Raw genomic sequence first — 17,683 nt, 5'->3', positions numbered from 1 at the left:
ACTCATAAACTGCTTGCTTGCAGTGACCTATTGACCTATTGTATTAAATTCTCTGCTATCTTTCCATTATTGGTGTCTTTTATCATGGTGGTACAGTCTTACCTTGCTATAACCTATGTGCTGCAGTTTACTCTTATTGGTGGCTTTTATCTGTGAACATAATTCGTTACCTTTATGTATTTGATGTTAATGTGTGAACTGTTTTATTTTTTATTGTTTTATGTAAAGCACTTTGGTATGCCCAAGGCTTTTAAATGTGCTCTATAAATAAAGATTGTTGTTGTTGTTGTTGTTGTTGTTGTTGTTGTATGTATGTATGTATATATATGTGTATATTGTACTATTCTTAGTTAGTGTATTGTCTGTCTTGTCTTAATGTTGGTTTATAATGGAGCACTGTAACAAAAAATAATTTCCCCCAGGGATCAATAAAGTATTCTGATTCTGATTCTGATTTGTAGGACCTTAATTTTTTCGGGGACATTCTGGCTACAACAGTTATTGTATGTAAATATGAACTTTTAAATAAAAAAATGTATTGTATTATACAGCTCTTCTGTACTTTTTCAATAGGAGACTGTAATCAAGCTTATTAAAAGTGTATATTGACAACAGATTTACATCATATTACTTTTTTATTTCAATGTAATTGTTGTACAAAAAACAACAGTTCACTGTGAATTTTACATTTATCAACAAAGTATACCATTATGTATTCTGCACTTAATTTCCACAGTAACATTCAGGTAAACAACGGCTGCCAGTAATTTACTGTAATATTGAACTTTTTAATATTTATTTTATACAGTTTCACTGTATTTAACAATGTAAGACTGTAATCAGGTTAATGGAGTGTATGTTGTTTTTACATGAATTACCCATAAAGAATTTTATAATTTATTTTTAAATTCATAGTTATTTACTGTAAAAAATAAAAAATACAAAAAAAAATATAAAACTCTTTACTGTGAAATTCAAGGTTACCAGAATAGTATACCGTTTCGTGTTCTACATTTACAATTGATTTTTCAGGTTGAAATTCTGGCAACCACAGCTGCCAGTAATTTACCATAAAGTCTACATTTTTTTTACAGTGTTATTACAACCAAGTAATGCAGAAGAGCATCTCTGAACAAACCACACATCAAACCTTGAAGCAGAAGACCACACTGGGTGCCACTGCTGTCAGCTAAGACCTGGAAACTGAGGCTACAATTCACACACGGTCACCAAATTCTTACTCAAAATTACTCCTTCATGTTCAAGAATCATTTTACCCCTCAGCCACGAAAGCCTGGAAAGGTATGGTCAGGGGACACCCAAGTTTATGACTGCGATAACTCAAGAAGGAAGTCACCTAGGATTTTCACATTTGTACCACACGTGCATCTAGTAGGAGGCTGAGGGCTGACAAAGGTGGCTGCCGGGATGTTGTTTTGAGCGTAGGATGAGAGGCGGCACAAAGCCTGAACACGTCACCAATCTGTCGCAAGACAGGTGTACCTAATAAAATGGCTGGTGAGTGTATGTAAAGCAGTTTTGTACTTTTATGAAGGCAGGGTCATTCTTGCTAGTAAAATAATGTTAACATTTAATTGTACTTTGTGCATTAGCGTTCTTACACAGGACACTGAGTATTTCTACTTTAACAGACTAAATAGAGTAAAAAGACTGTTAAAGTGAAAACAAACTGACGGCTCAAAGAATTTAGTGATTGTGATGTCGGCTTAAGGAGATGTTGCACCATAATCACAGGTTGCACTACATCCGTTTAATTTTGGCGTTACAACTTTTGGGTTATTTCTGCAATTGCACGATGTGAACACATGATGGCGCAGTTGTGTTAGTTTTTAGATTAGCTGGGCTCTAATCTAAGGCCACAGCGCTGCTGGACGCACACACGCACACACACACACACACACACACACACACACACACACACACACACACACACACACACACACACACACACATTCCTTGGGCTACTTGTGTCCCCGCACTGTTGGGAATCACTGCGCGCACTAAGTTAGTACCGGTGTTTTCTCTGAGCGTTTTTCTTTAATCTGACATCTCCCGCAGTGCTCATGAACATTCCTGCATTAACTCAAAAATGTCTATCTCTGAATGCGTTTTATTAAACACCGAATTTTGCCTCAGAAATCTTAAATACTTTAACACTTCCGTATTAAAAGCCCCACCTGTGATGCCCAATTACACCTCCGTGGCCTTTTGATACCGTATTTCCTTTATAGTCCCTCGAGAGCAAATATACCAAACCTGACTTTAATGACCTGAAATTTAAAGAGTCCTTTTTTTAAATCGATATTTCTTCCTGAAACCTCACCAATCATATCTGATATTTTGAAAATTGAAAAAGTGACTAACCAACACTGTTTGATTACATTCACAAGCATTTATTTCCTCCACAGTTTAGCTGTGGGCCTACATGAGCTGACACGCGGTGATAAATATGTTCGTTATTATTTTTGGATAATCTGTTCCTGTTACACGTGTTTGATTTCTTCCCGATCGATCCAAACACCTCTCACACCTCTCAATTTTTGATTCATTCCATTATATTATTATTATTTTCTCCTCAGCTATGAAATTCTTTATATCCCACACGGGTTCATCCGCCACCGTCTCCTTCTTCCTCTATAAGCAAGAAAACTGAAGCATAAAAGACTCTTATTCTCCATAATCAAGGTCAAGAGCGTTTTTCAATAACCTTTGGGAATAAAAGCCTGGAACGGCGCCAGTGCGCCCTGCCAGTCATTTTCACAGCCAGCCGAACACCGCTAAAGTTGTTGACCTTTTGCACCTAAACAGATCAATACGCCGCAGTTTATTCTATTAAAAAAATAGTCCACCGAATTATCTATTAATATTTGTATTTAGTTTAAATCCCCCCTCGGCGGCGTGATAAATTGTTTCAAATAACAGATGGTGCTAAAGGGAGAAACAAAGCGGGGAAATCTGGTAGCAATTATCCTCAATTATGTTCATTGTTATTTTGAGCTAATTATTGTTATTGTCACTTTTGTTTGTGTGTCTTGCGGCGCTAGGCTGCAATAAGCAGGCCCGAGGAAGACAATGGGGGGAACAGGGATATGTTGTGACGAGGAAATGTGGCTTTTATAATTGAGCCTAACCAGCTGGTGTAAATAAAACTTTGATCTAAATGTAGAGGCTGCGGGTCTGCCTCGAGAAATAGACTAATAGGATGTGGACTCGGGACTATGGTCGAACATACCTTATTTTTCTTCTTCTTTTCTTCGTGGGGGTGTGGGGTCGCTACATTATTTAATTACTATGATTTTAAACAAAAACTAAATCTGCGACTAAGGTTTGAGTCATGGAGACAGAAAGATTAAAATCGTGTTTTGGGGCGTTTGTTCTGTTCTTAGATAGACTAGAACGAAACTGCCCACGCTGGTTAAATGTCTGAGATTGCCCTGTGATGTCCACTCTGCTGAAGTGCCGTTGCCCCCCCCCCCCCCCCCCCCTTTTTCAGCTCCTCTATCTGAACTTTCAGCACGGATTCGCGCAGGACTTCATCTCCACATTTACAGAAAACCTTCTAAACGTTTATTAGAAATCCTCCCCTCAAAAAACGAGGAGAAAGCGGACCGGAGGAGGACAGCGGGAGAAGGAGTTCCGTGGCCACTGCACGCGGGGCAGACCTAACTCCTCTCTATTCTTTGTTTGGGGGCGTCTCCTCGCTTCTCTTCCCGTGCTGTCCCCTCCCCTCATTCCCTTTCCATCCCAGCTCTCTCTCTCTCTCTCCCCCCGGGGCGGGAGAAGCCGTGTTTGGTTCAGAGAGGGTCCTTTGGGAAGAGTCACAAAGCGGTTTCCTCTGAGAGAGAGGGAGAGCGAGCGAGAGAGAGAGAGCGGAGTGGCGAGAGCTCGGGAGTCTTCCGCGGGAAGCAGCGCAGCTCTGGACATCACCGACGCCAGCGCGTCCCGGACCACTGAGCTGAGGCAGAGACGAGAGCGAGAGCAAAAAAAAGAGGAAGAAAGAAGTGTCAGAAAATGATGACATCTGATCCGGGTACTAGCTGATCTCTCTGTTTTTTTCTCTGTGACAGCCCAAAGCGGTGGGTTTCCACGCGCACCAGGAGTGACTTTTTCCACCCTACACACATATTTTACGCACAGGGCGTGCGATTTTTAACCCTTTTTTTTAAGTGCTTGGATGTTCTGGATTTTATGACTTATTATGATTCGCCTACCGTTTTAGCACCAACTCCCTCCTCAGGACAAGAGAAAGTGGAATAAAGGGTGCACGCTGGATTGAGGTCTTTCTAAGCGCACGCAGCACCAGCAGCAAGAGTGCGTCTCAAGGTTCCTCCGCTCGAGTCACTGAAAGGGATCCGCCAGAGAACAAGTGCAAAGCCGGGAGGAGAAAGGCAAACGGAGGGACTTGCATCGAGCTCAGGAGGTTTGTTAATGTTTGGAATCCAGGAGAGCATCCAGAGAAGCGGCAGCAGCCTGAAAGAGGAGCCGCTGGGAGGAATGAACGTCCGGAGCTGGATGCAGGGGGGCGGCGTGCTGGACGCCAACACGGCCGCCCAAAGGTGAGCTGTGCCTAAGTGAGGAGCACTTCCACCATCACTCATTTACCGAAAGATGGAATCAGCCTGCGTGTTCTCCTCCAGGATACTGCAGCTGTACAAGAATTGAGACTTTGGGAATGGAAGTGCAGCAGTCCGAAAAAAAATCTGTCCATTCAACTGCTGATAAAATCATCTGTAGAATTAATAATCTCATTCAGAACAATTCTACCACACAAGCTGTCATTAACTAAACAGTTGTAAGCAGCATGTGCTTGGTCTAGAGATTATTTTTTCCGCATATGTTTCAGATGCGATTTATTAAGGATTAAAACAAAGAACAAATACATAAATGCAGTCCTGTACTTCCCCCCATTTTCAAACTTACTCGTTGTTTTATTAGAAGGGAATAAAATTCTCCAACTGAACCACAGCCAGTCACAGTAAACGTGGATCTATCACGATCTCCCCTTTACGCGAACAGCAAGTTTGTGCTTCAAGTTGGTTTACAGATGCAGGAGATAATTAAATAAAACAGGCAGCTTTCATAATCACAATCTTTAAAATAAGAGGAAAATCTGCCAAAAAAAAAAAAGAGCACAAGCTAGATTTTATACTTTCAGTGCTTGTAGGCCCTTTAGGTTTGTTTTTATTTATTTATTTTAGGTTAACTTTACATAATTATTACTATTTAATTTGCTTTCCTTCTTATATTAATTTTGAATTTTTCTAATTTTTACAACATAAAAACTTTACATCCTCTGACTGCTTCTAACACCCCCTCCGTCTGTGTGTCTGCAGTGGAGTGGGTCTGGCTCGGGCTCACTTTGAGAAGCAGCCGCCCTCCAACCTGCGGAAGTCCAACTTCTTCCACTTCGTCCTAGCTCTGTACGACCGGCAGGGCCAGCCGGTGGAGATCGAGAGGACGAGCTTCGTGGACTTCATCGAAAAAGAGAAGGTCGGTTCAGAAATACACGTTGGTCTTAAGAGTTTTTAGATGAAGGAAGATTACTGAGATTTTGTGAAGGCCTCGAATATTAAATTTGGTTTCTGACATTATTGAATGAATTTTTAACGTCCCATTTTAATGAACTACCTGTCCTTTAATTGTTTGTATTATTATTCTTATTATTTATATTATTATTATTATTAAAAACTAAAAATACAATATTATAAGCATTATAAATTTACTGTAAGGCACAAACCTCCTTAAACCCTCGTGTGTATTTGATAAATAAAAAAAAATGCCTTTTGGAGTTTAAATTGTTTTAATTTACAGCTCCATTCAACCCAACCACTTGTTCTATATAAACAACGGCGCTGCAGCCCGGGCTTCTCATCAATTATGACTTGGCTTAAATTAGATGAAATGTATCGGGAGAATTCCGTGTTGGATTTATTGGCCCTCCGAACACAACTAGTAATTACGCAGGAATTAAAAATCCACAATAACACCACGATTACACACGGAGAAATTACAGGGCTGCACTCCTCTGAGCATAAATCAGCTTTTATTTAATGCAAGACCGCTGTAAAGAATTCATTAAGTTGGATGTATGCTTCACTAGCCTACATGTGAAAAGAGGAAAAAATTAATTTCTTGCTATTTTTTAAAAATGGTGTTAAATTTTCCATAAACAGCTGTGTGTTTGTTGTGTGTGTGTCAAGGAGACCAGCGGAGAGAAGACCAATAACGGGATTCATTACAGGCTACAGCTTCTTTACAGTAATGGTGAGCAGACTGGCACACTCACACACACACTCACACATATATATGCATGCATAGTTAGAGTCAGCTTTGCCAGATCAGCTTCATGTCTTATTTTATCAGACACTTAATGATATTCACACAGGCAGCAGCTGATTCTTGAGGGGGGGGGGGGGTCCTGTCCTCAAAGTAGTAAAAAAAAATGTTGCAATGGGTTATCAAGGCTTCCAGAATTTATGTCAACGAAATTGCAGGGCAGAGATTCACGATTGTGTAACGTGACCGACTTCGATTAGTCAAATTTCAAGGCAGCTGTTACAGGATGTGACCCAGCTTTGTGGCTTCATTGCTGTCACTGTCCCTAAATTAGTTTGTCCAGTTTTATGTGCTCTTTATTTTTCTTTTTCTTTTTTTTTTTTAAAATAATTTTTTGACAGTGTGAGCTGCACTCTAACCCAAGCAGGGACATCACAGCACCAGCCTCCTGTGTAATAAACAATAGCTACAATTCGTGTCTCGCATGTGTTGATATTTGGGAGTCAGAATAGGCACAAGCAATTTATCAGATAAGTCAACAAACAAGGTGTTTGAATCTATTTACCACCTTAACACGGGGCTGAACGCCCAAGGTCTCGTGTTGTGTAAACTATGCCGAGTTAAACGTGTGATTTTCGTGTGATTTGGGAGCTATATGGATACAGCCGGCTTGGCGTAAGGCTTGCATCGCAGCAGAGAGAAATGCAGAAGCTGAACAACATTTATTTTCACACTGAACTGATGAGCAGCTGCTGGCTGATCTTTAATAAGCCTCTCACCTTCTTCACAACCCCTTTCTGCCTCGTTAAAAAGGAGCCACTGTGTGTCAAGTCGCAAGTGTGAGCGTTTAAAGCGTTCTGCTCTCAGACTGTTCTCCACTGACTCACATTTCAGGCCTAAATAGGAAACATTAATAAAAGCTTTAAGAAGAAAGAATTTGCAGTCAGAATTACGTTTGCCCCGCTCCTTTGTTTATTTATTGCGAGCTTATTGCTGTAAATGACGTTAATCTCGTTTCCTTGTTCCCGCTGCTGCCACTTTGCTAACCTAATTCCACGTATTTTAAATGCCCTGCAACGTGCTGCACTGTGTGTTAAAATATGTGTAAAGTTTACAATATTTCTCCCTTCCTCTGGATCCCAACAGGCATCAGAACAGAGCAGGACTTTTATGTTCGACTCATAGACTCCATGACTAAACAGGTAAACACACACCCTAACACACTCTCAGAGCGGTCTGTCACCTCTCCTGTTACCTCTCTGACAAAGAGCTGCTCCACTGATCCTCTTGTTCTCCGCCGCCCTCCTCTATTTCACACAGAAATGAATGTTTATGCGTGTATGATTCAATGGGTGGGTGTTTCCACAGTGTATGTGGGTGGGGGCACACACACACACACACACACACACACACACACACACACACACACACACACACACACACACACACACACACACACACACACACACACACATGGCTCCAGGCGTTTTTGCCTGTGCTCCTCTCGCTGTGATTAGAGTGAGGAGGCAGCGAGCGGGTGTTGAGGAACAGGAGCGTAATTCTGCTGCTCGCAGTAGGAAGTGGAAAGATATAAGGGCACCTCTGGGATTTGGTCTGCTGCGTATCAAGCATTCCGATCAGATCCAATTTTTCTGGTAATGCTCTTGTTTTTGTTTATGTGTACATTTATAAGAGGGAGGGAGAGCGAGAGAGAGAGAGGGAGGGAGACAGAGAGAGGAGCAGGTAGAGTTTGAGGAGAGAGGCGGGAAGACAGGGATGCATTTTCAGTTTGTGCGCTCCTGGTCCCGCAGGTAAAGTCAGGATGAAAACTGATTGTTTTTGTTCATGAAGAAAGTGCGAGTGAGAGTTATCTGCCTGATGGAATTCAAAATGTGTGTGTGTGTGTTGTGAAAGCCAAGGTATGAGGAGCCAAGAAGCCCACCATGCACTGAATACTTACTAATGTGACTCCAGGCTCTGACAGTCTCACATTACTGCTGCCACGTTGCACCACATACTGTGTGTGTGTGTGTGTGTGCACGCTGGCAGGCCTAAGAGACCACACTGTTTCCTAATAACACTCTTTAGGTTCGGCTTGGTGGGGTGACAACCAGCTACACACACACACACACACACACACACACACACACACACACACACACACACACACACACACACACACACACGCATACACACAGTTGGGACTTTCTCCTGTAGAGTTTGAAAAAATTAAATACATGCACACTTTTTCATGCTGAAAAAATTAATGGCTTTTTAGAATTTCAATATTTGAAAAGGGGGGGGAAAAAGGATGGAGGCAGGTGTGCTGCACCTGTGGTGCCTTCCTTGCACTGTGTGAGTGCTGCTCTGTGGCTGTGTGGATGTGGAAGGGGAGCAGGTGTTTAGTGCTGTATGTATACAGTAAATGTGCAAAGGTGCTTTGGAGAAGGCGTAAAGCATGCTCGCTTCAGTTTGTGTGTGTGTGTGTGTGTGTGTGTGTGTGTGTGTGTGTGTGTGTGTGTTATTCCCAGTAGTGGAGGAATGGAACTTTAACAGGTGGTCAAACCAAAACAGTCGCGAGGTTGGCTTAGCTGGTCAGTGATGTCATGGCCGCTGTCTCTAACCGCACACACAGGCATTTGTTCGCACCCACTGTTGTCTTGCCAGGCGGGGGAAAAAAGAAAAAAAGAAAAGAAGAAGAAGCCACACAGAAGACCAGAGGTTGCACTGGTGTCGCTCTTATTTCACTGGTTGTTAACAAGATGTGGCTTCATCCACCAAAATTGAAAACACACGACCCGAGCCCAGCATGCCCAAACACATTTTTGACAGGAACACACAAAATAAAGAGCTGCTGAGTTTGTAACCGTGATAATGAAACAGGCTTTCTGTTTTACAACTTAGGAAATAATCATCAATATTTACATTTGTCATGATGCAAATGCTCGAAAATCCAGCCTTATTCTAGTCTCGTTAATCTCTCTTGGTGCCGTAGTAGCATACCTTTCACACATTTCACTGTTTAAAAGCCCAGAAACAGAAGACGATAAAAACAAGAAAGCAAGAGGGTCATTTCTCTAAGATTATTCAGAGTAAACCATAGAAACATAGATTTGTTTTTAGTATGAATTTCTCAGTTTTAGTAGTTGATCAGCGGTGTAAAGTATTAATTTTAGTTTTACTTAAATATTCGACTCTGTAATTCAGAGTATGTGCAACACACTATAATGAGGCAAACGGCTTTTATTCTGTTTTTTTCCGCCCTTCTCACTGTGATTTAACAGCCAGTAAAGGAAAAGCCTACTCCAACATTTGGCATTTAAAAGCTGCTGCCTGTTTCTGTTCTATTTCTGTAAGTCTACCTGTTCTGTGTTTGTGCGCTGAGGGCCAGAACTGATTGTGTTAAACGGAGAAGGAGAGCACCTCCTAGTCTTCAGAAGCAGAGCGTGGAGCTCGTTGATCACGACTCTGTCCCGGAGAATAAAGCGTCTGTCACTGCGGCCCTGTCGGATCACTAGCTCGCTAGTCGACCTGACACTAACGCAGGAGGAAGTGTGTTCCCCTGCTTAACGGATCCTTGTTTACATGCCGCACATATCACGCCACTTCAAAGGTGGGGAACAGAGAAGCAAAGATGCTGTGTGAAAGGCCTGCTGAGGTGGAGAGAGGAAGGAGACAGAGGAGGGAAAAGCAGATGAAAGAGAGGAGCAGAGCAGGCAAAGTGGCAAACGTGGGCCGTGGCGGTAGAGGAAGGTACACACTAACACAAGAGGCTGTCACAGAGGGTGGATGAAGTTTGCATTGTCACTTTTTCCTCTTTGGAGCTCCAGAGGTCTCCAGCTGCCATGAGGGCAGACCAATTAGAAACTTTAGACCTTAGTTTCATGCAGTTCTGCTGTAAATACTAATGTTTTGTTTTACCTTCCGTAACGCAAGACCTCTCTCGAAAACCAAACTGGTTTAAAAAAGAAAGATTGTTGGCACAGGGCGAGCAGCAATCAGTCAGGTGGGAAAGAACTGGATGTCTTTTACAGTTACAAACTTTTACTTTTGCTGCATGACCCAGACTGTAGCTCATCTATGCTGTTGACCCGATCGCCTTAAATAAAGGAGGTGGGCTGTTATGTGGTGGTACGTGTCACGGGCGACACGGCTGTTCTGTTTAGAAAGATCAATGCATTCACCCAGCCAAAGGTTTAATGGTTTACTTGTGTGTTTGCGTGTGGGCGTAAGACAAGAAAATAGCAAAGTGCAAAAAAAAAAAGGGAAGAGATGATGGTGATGCGCGCTCGGCGAGGTTAGGGAGCAAGCTCATTGCTTTCTCCTGGCCCACTCTTTTCCCATGGCGCGAGGAGCAGGACTAATCACAGACACAACTGTGGTTTATAAAACACGTTTCCTCTTCAGATTTGCTCTGTCAGAATTCTGTCCTTCTCTGCGTTTCCCCACACTTAGATTTGGCTTTCATTAAAGGGCAATCAGGGGGATTTTACGGTTCAAATGTTGATGAGTGAGCGTTTCCAGAAAGAGTTTCAGATGTTGGGTGTCGGATCAACCTCAGTAGTGTGTTAATGGGAGCGGTTTTTTTTCTTCTTTGTCTGAGGTCATTTAAAATATTTACAATCTGAACAAACGCTTATTTTCTTTCCTGCGTATTTGAACTTGCATCAGACGCTTTGACAGCTTTTGGTCAGATTGGCTTTTCTTGGAGAATGTCAGCTTAGCCTGGTGCAGATTCCTCCATGAGCTCATTTTTGTTTCATATTTTCACCCCGTGCTTGAATCGACTGTGGGTGCACATCCCTGGAATCCTGGACCACCAGGAGCTTTTCGGTCTCCAGGTTCACATATCGATAGATTTCCTGCAGGCGTGGGGAGGAGGGGTTCAAATGGAATATGCACATGCATGGAAAATTGTAACTGACAAGGGCCTCGGGGCCTGAAACACATGGGGGCTCCAATTCCAGAAAACACAGCTAGCTATTAGTATGAAATGCTTTAGGCTACAATACTGGGGCCCTCAGACAGTACAGCCTCTGTCACTGCTTTCCATTAAGTTTCACATAGTTGGTACAAATGAGAGGTTCAGCCTACACCCTTTGCTCATCTTGAGGCCCCAATAAGAAGCCACTGGGAGGTTCAGAGCCTCTCCACTGTGCCCCTGAATCCTGTTTTATGCAACCAGCAAAGTGTGCCCCTGTTAATTTCACTTCATGGAGAATGACAAGGAATCACAGGTGAAATAAAAGCACTGATTATTCTTCTTAGAGGGTTTGCATTTGAGTTTTGGGCCATGTGTAGTATATCTGACAGTCCATAAGCTTTAAAGCTACTTAGACATAACATAGGTATGCATTAACATGTGAATATACATGTCTCATTTTCCAAGTATGGCGGTGTCAGTGTGGCCTTGTTAAGTGGTCTTAAAATCAGCTTTATTCATTCATCATTGTTCACTTGATGGCAGCAGGCAGTCTAAACATGAGCCAGAGATGATTTTAAAGGGCAGAGAAACTTCCTGGCTGCTCATGAGGAAAGCGATCTTGTCACTCAGTCAGGCTCGCCGCAGTTTTCGGTACGACACATCAAACCAGCTTTTGCAGACCAAAGACTGACAGGGCGTGCGTATTGATTGATAGGTAGCTTAGTGGTGTGTGACTTATGCCGGTTTATTCTGCTTCCATAGCAGCGCAGGAGTGTTGTGTAACAGAAGCAGGTGAAGCCTCGGCAGCAGAGGCAGAAAATGTGAGGACCATTCTCCGGAGCCGATGAGATGATGGTTGTTATTTTGAGGATTTTCTAAAACAATGAGTGTGAATCAGCTCCGTGTGTGCGTATGTGTGCATGTGTGTGTGTGTAAGGAGGGGTGTGAGACACAATGGGTGTGAGTGTATGTGAAGTAGAGGTGCTACTGATGAAGGATGCGTTCATGGAGGTGAAGTGGGACCTAACCTATTATCTCAATAACACTTTGGCGCTATTCTTAGTGTACGGTGCAGTTACGTTACAGAAAAACTACAAGTCAAGGTGCAGCTTCATGCTCGTTATGATATAAATCTACTATTAAGATAGTAATTTCCTCAAAGCTTTTTTTTTGAAAATGAAGGTTTAAAGTTCCCACAAAAACAATTCACGGATCCCATTAACAAATCTCATCGGTCCAACTTCTGATGATTGCTCTGTTGTTGTATTACATATCAGTTAAATGGATCTCTGTGAGCCACTCACACACCGTAAATAAAAACAGTAAGAGGCTTTGGTGTGCTGTGAAATGAGCACGCTGGAGCCTGCGAGTTTAACTCTCCGCTTTCTTCTTCTCCTCTTTCTTTTCAGCCGATTGTTTACGAAGGCCAGGACAAGAACCCAGAGATGTGCAGAGTGCTACTGACACATGAGATCATGTGCAGGTGAGAACAGATGCATCACATCTCTCCTCTCTCCTCCAGCATACTTTGCCTGTGAAGTTCTCACCAATCACCGCTATGTACATTTCTTATTTTGTCACCCTCATTAACCCCCCCGACACGCACATACGCACACACACCTGAAGCCCTATCTGTTGAGGAAGATGAGTTTTGGCTATCATAGTTGTTGCTTTAATTATAAGCTTAAGATGAATTTCTTTGGAAGTAGGTTGGGAGGAAAGTTCTATTTATAGGGACGTTTTGCCGACCTATCCTATACAATAGGAAACGTGCGCGCGAGAACATGTGTATTTTGTGTGCGCATGTGTCTCTGACGCCTGGTTAATTAGGACACAGAGAAACTCATTAGTCAATCTGAACCCTTCTGTTGTTTCATGGCTAACAAATGGGCCTTGCTCTTCAATCTGACTATAAAAAATAGGCAGGAACTCGCGCACACACACACACACACTCGCACACACACATAGATCCGTAGACACAAAGAAGTATGCTTGTGTATTCAGAGCCCTGCACAGCGCAGTTATAAAAATTCAGATTTAGCACATGAATTACGTTGTTCTTTTTCCTTGACCTTGTCACTGAAAAACTTTAACTGTACCAATATAAATTGGGGTTCATCTACATGCGCATACAGGGACTTTAGTTGTGAAATCAGGCCCACTAATACTTCATCGTATAGCTTGGTGAATATTCCTCAGGCAGTTCAGCTGGAGAGGCTCATGATAGACCAATTGAAATTCGGATTTACAGTGAATATATAAATAAACAATTTGGCAACAGATTTTATTGTAAATTATTGCCGTTCATCAAGTGGAGGATAATTGCGGACCTGAATCAAATGTGCTTGCGTAACCTGTACGGTATGACTCTCGTACAGTAGAAGGTGCTCGTTCTGTCCTGCAGGATTTTGTTTTAAATACTTCCTTTGGGGGAGCAACAGTGCAGAAAGTATGGCTTCTGCAGCGAGTGTAAACAGTCGCTTGTCTTCAACAGCCGCTGAGGTCAAAGTTACGGCTGTTGCCTCATGTTCTCACATGCTGATTCTGCAGCGGGGGCTTTGCACACAACACAACACGCACACACACACACAAAGAGCTCAGGGCGTCCATTAATCAGTTTTGCTTATTGTCACGGCAGTGCTATTAGCCATATGCTCCCAGCCAATCTGCCACCACAAAGACCTGCGTTGCAAAATTGGCTGGAGCGCTGGCACGAATACGTGAGTGATTTCACTCTAAAATTGGACAATAGATGCTTCAATGAACGCGCTTAATACAAATGTTGGTCGTGCTCAGTGTATTTTAACATTTGCCCTCTTTCAAATCAAGAAGCTTTATGGCATTGTAGATATTTTATTTCACTCTGTCTGACAGAGCAGCCTCGGTATAGCTGGTTGAAATTGCTTTTATTTTTAAGGTGAGTTTAATTTATTGTGGACATTTTAGCATAATAGTTTTCATTTCTTTGGAAACTCCAGGACATGAAATATACTTTTAGACAAATTTCTGTGAATTTGGAAAATCCTTGGCTGCTCAGCTTCTGTGTAAGCAGACGTTTATCTGTTATTATTTGTATCTTTTTTTTTAAACAGACATTTGAATGAAACATATCTCTCCAGGAATAGAATTATGGATTAGTGATGAGCCTGTCACTTATGTTTTTAAGTTATTATGTTTGCTAAACTAATCAAAATCTAAGGCTAATCTCTTGACTTTATTTATATCATGTGATCACTGACATGTTAACATAGCTGCTAATCATTCTGACTATTAAAATTAAAGTTAAACACCCATTATCTAATTAGCTTTGATTGGCCAACAGTCAATATCCAAAGATTTTTCATTTACAGAGACAAAAAACAAAGTTTGTAAGTTGTGAATTTATTTTGGCATTTTCCCTCCCAACACATGTAAATTGCAAGTAAGAGACATTGCATCGATTTGGACTCATTGTTTCAGTGATTAAAGCACAAAGATCAGGTGAAAATCATGTCTTATGTGTGTTTGGTGGGAGATGCATGTTAGAGCAGATGATTAGCTCACCAGCATCTACAGATATAGGTCCTGCATTACTCCCATCCCACCCCTTCCTTCTCCTTTCATAGCATAAAACACTCTTCTCCTTCCTCCACTTCCTCTTCTGTCCCTTAAGTTTCCTTCACATCTATTCCATCCCCTCTGTTTCCCACGCCATCACCCAACCTTCCCTCTACCTCTCCCTCATCTGGTTTAGCTTTCCTTTTTCACCCCCCACCCCGGTCCCTGATCTCCTGCTTGATTCCTCTCTCTAACCTCTCTCTGTTGCTGCGCTCTGCTCTCCAAAGTTACAGTGTAATGACCCAGTTCATAGAGCGGCAGAGAGCAAACGACAGCGAGAGCAGAAAGAGCGGCAGATAGCGGAGACAATGAGAAAGGTGTAACGTATCAGTCGCTTTCTTTCTACCTCTGCCATCTGTGACAGCGGGAAACCCGAGATGTCTCCCCTTCCTCTTCTTCCCACCCAGACCCCTCCTCTCCCCTCCCTCCCCTTCTCACCCTCTTCGTTTAGCTCTCCATCCCACGCACACCCTCTCACTCTTTACCCCCCCCCTCCCCACCCATAGCCATCTTTATCCTCCGCCCTCCTGCTTACACCTTTATTCATAATTGATGCATGGAAGAAAGCCTTTTTGACACACTTGTAGTACACGTGTGAATTTCGGTAACCATGTCAGGTGTTTTGTTTTTTTTCTCACATATGTGCGTGCGTGCGTGCGTGCGTGCGTGCGTGCGTGCGTGTGCGTATACCACCCACGTGTTTTTGGAGCCTCGGGCTTCTTTTTTGTTTCCATCTCCACTTTACCTGATGGTTCATCAGTACAATTAGGATGGACTTTTCGCGCTCGATTTCCAGACGATTATGCTGTTGGTTATGTTGCCTTTGGAAAAAACTTGACTATAAGCATCTAAATGATCTCAGCTTGTTAATTACGTACTCATGAAAACATTTTCTTGCAACACATGTGGAGGGGATTTTAACTAATTAACCTTTCATAACCCCAACAGTATCATATTGACACCAGGAGAGGTTATTATTCTGAGACTTTACAAAACCCCAGAGTTACAATCATATTATGCAGTCACCTTCATGGGCTATGAAAATAGGTGTAATGCCCCATTACAATCTAGTTTCATAGGAAAAAGTGTTGTGGCTCTCCACAGCACAAAGCATGGTGTTTTACAATAAACGCTGTAAAATTGTGACCTAGCATGTAATGTTAGTATATGCGTGTGTAATGTAGGGGCAGGAGTCCTGGCAATCTTGCAAAATGGAAAATGGAGCTTTGCAACATCTGGTTAAGGTTGTTAAAAGATCAGTTTTAAGCCAAAACACGATCTTGGTGCCTGGAGCTCTGGAACTTATCTTTATATTATTTTGCTATTCAGCTAAATTACTACCTGCGTAGTTCTTATAATGTGCTGTGCAAAATTAAATCATCTATTTGAGCCCAATCCTAAAAACCTGAATGTTTGAGAGGTTGTTGGGATTCGGATGAAACTACTATCTTAATAGTTGATTGTTTGAGCCAGATGGGCAAACTGTGGTTAAAGGTGCACCTTATACTGGGAACACTGGTAATGAATATCAACCAGCTCAGCAGTAAAAAGTGGAGAAAATGGAAAAAAGAAATGCTAGGCAGTGACCACAGCAACAAATTACCCACTAGTGAGACAAACCACGACCAACAATAAATCCGGCAGTGTCTTTTTTAATGTATTTGTTAAAGCAGCGATCCCACAGTGTATTTCCTTCAGATCCTGCTATACAGTCACTTTCCTTGTCTTGCAGGTCTATTTTTATCCTTGCTTTCAGGGCAGATTTCTCTGAAAGACTTTCAGTAAAATTCACTATGGCCTGTTTTCGACAGATTGGGACAAATTCTGCAGATGTTGTAATAAATTTGTTTTATCAGTGCAGACGAAAGGCACGCACTGCAACACTCCCACTTAAACCTCTAATCTGGAAATTCCATAAAATGTACCCTATGCCCAAATTTCCCCCCACTTTGCCCTGTGTCTTCTTCCCTGACGGTCTTCTTTTCTCTTCCCGTAGTCGGTGCTGTGACAAGAAGAGCTGTGGAAACCGTAATGAGACACCCTCAGACCCTGTTATCATCGACAGGTACTGTCTCTCACTTTGCCTCTTCTCTCTCTCTCCTTACGCACACACTTGCGCACACCCACAGACACACAGTGGACGAGGGTTTGTGCGCTGACCCGTTTGAACGGCGCGGTGGGACAGGATGTTTGTGTGTTTGGATGAGCTGCTGTCACTCCTCGATAGAATCAGCGGCCTCAGATGCACGGGAAGCATTTGAGAAACCAATTTTGCTTTTATAAGTCAAACAGCAGGACTCATGAGTGGGTGGTGACAGTGTGGAATTACACTTGCAGACACACACACACACAGGTTTTATCTGCATGTACATGCGCACTCTAGTAACGTAATCATCGATCTTTGCAGAGGGGACACAAATACACATCAGCTGCTCTGTTACATCCCAAAGGCGCACTTTCAGACTTGAGTGCTCAGATGAATGTGTGTTTCCTCTACGTCACGCGAAACACAAAGCAGCTCACTAGCAGGAGTCGTCTGTTGTTTTCCTGCCGCTCGTCTCTGTCTGTCTGTCGCTCTCTTTCTTCCCTTCTGTCTGTCACAGGAGAGGACTGAAGTTATCCCTCCCTTAACATCCACCCCACCCCTCTTTCTGTCTCTCCTGCAGCAGCACAGAAAAGTGGGTCATGAGCGAAGAAGAACAAAAAAAAAGTGACAGAGAAAAACTGAAATAAGATCCAACCTCATTTTAATCTGATTTCTCCTTGGCAGTTGTTTTAACCCTGTGCGAGCAGTTCTGTCGGTCTGTCTGCATGTGTTTGAGTAATTCACAGGAAGAGGAGTGAAATATTCTACTCCCTGTCACC

The 17,683-nt window shown here is 42.6% G+C and overlaps 1 protein-coding gene across 6 annotated transcripts in view; it reads left to right on the top strand.

Moving 5' to 3' along the window:
• Positions 1-3,838: 3,838 nt before the first annotated feature.
• LOC113030084 (transcription factor COE1) overlaps positions 3,839-17,683 on the top strand; it is a 107,972-nt gene continuing 94,127 nt past the window's right edge. For all 6 annotated transcript variants that reach the window (XM_026181173.2, XM_026181178.2, XM_026181177.2 and 3 more), the window contains exons 1-6: positions 3,839-4,577; positions 5,355-5,511; positions 6,222-6,285; positions 7,444-7,499; positions 12,631-12,704; positions 16,815-16,883. In XM_026181173.2, the coding sequence (XP_026036958.1) occupies positions 4,450-4,577; positions 5,355-5,511; positions 6,222-6,285; positions 7,444-7,499; positions 12,631-12,704; positions 16,815-16,883 (548 nt within the window). In that variant the 5' untranslated portion in view covers positions 3,839-4,449. The remainder of the gene's footprint in view (positions 4,578-5,354; positions 5,512-6,221; positions 6,286-7,443; positions 7,500-12,630; positions 12,705-16,814; positions 16,884-17,683) is intronic.

Source organism: Astatotilapia calliptera, chromosome 10, assembly GCF_964374335.1.
Source record: "Astatotilapia calliptera chromosome 10, fAstCal68.1, whole genome shotgun sequence".
Lineage (NCBI taxonomy): Eukaryota > Metazoa > Chordata > Actinopteri > Cichliformes > Cichlidae > Astatotilapia > Astatotilapia calliptera.
The sequence above is the reverse complement of the archived record's forward strand: the minus strand, read 5'-3'. Positions and strand labels throughout refer to the sequence as shown.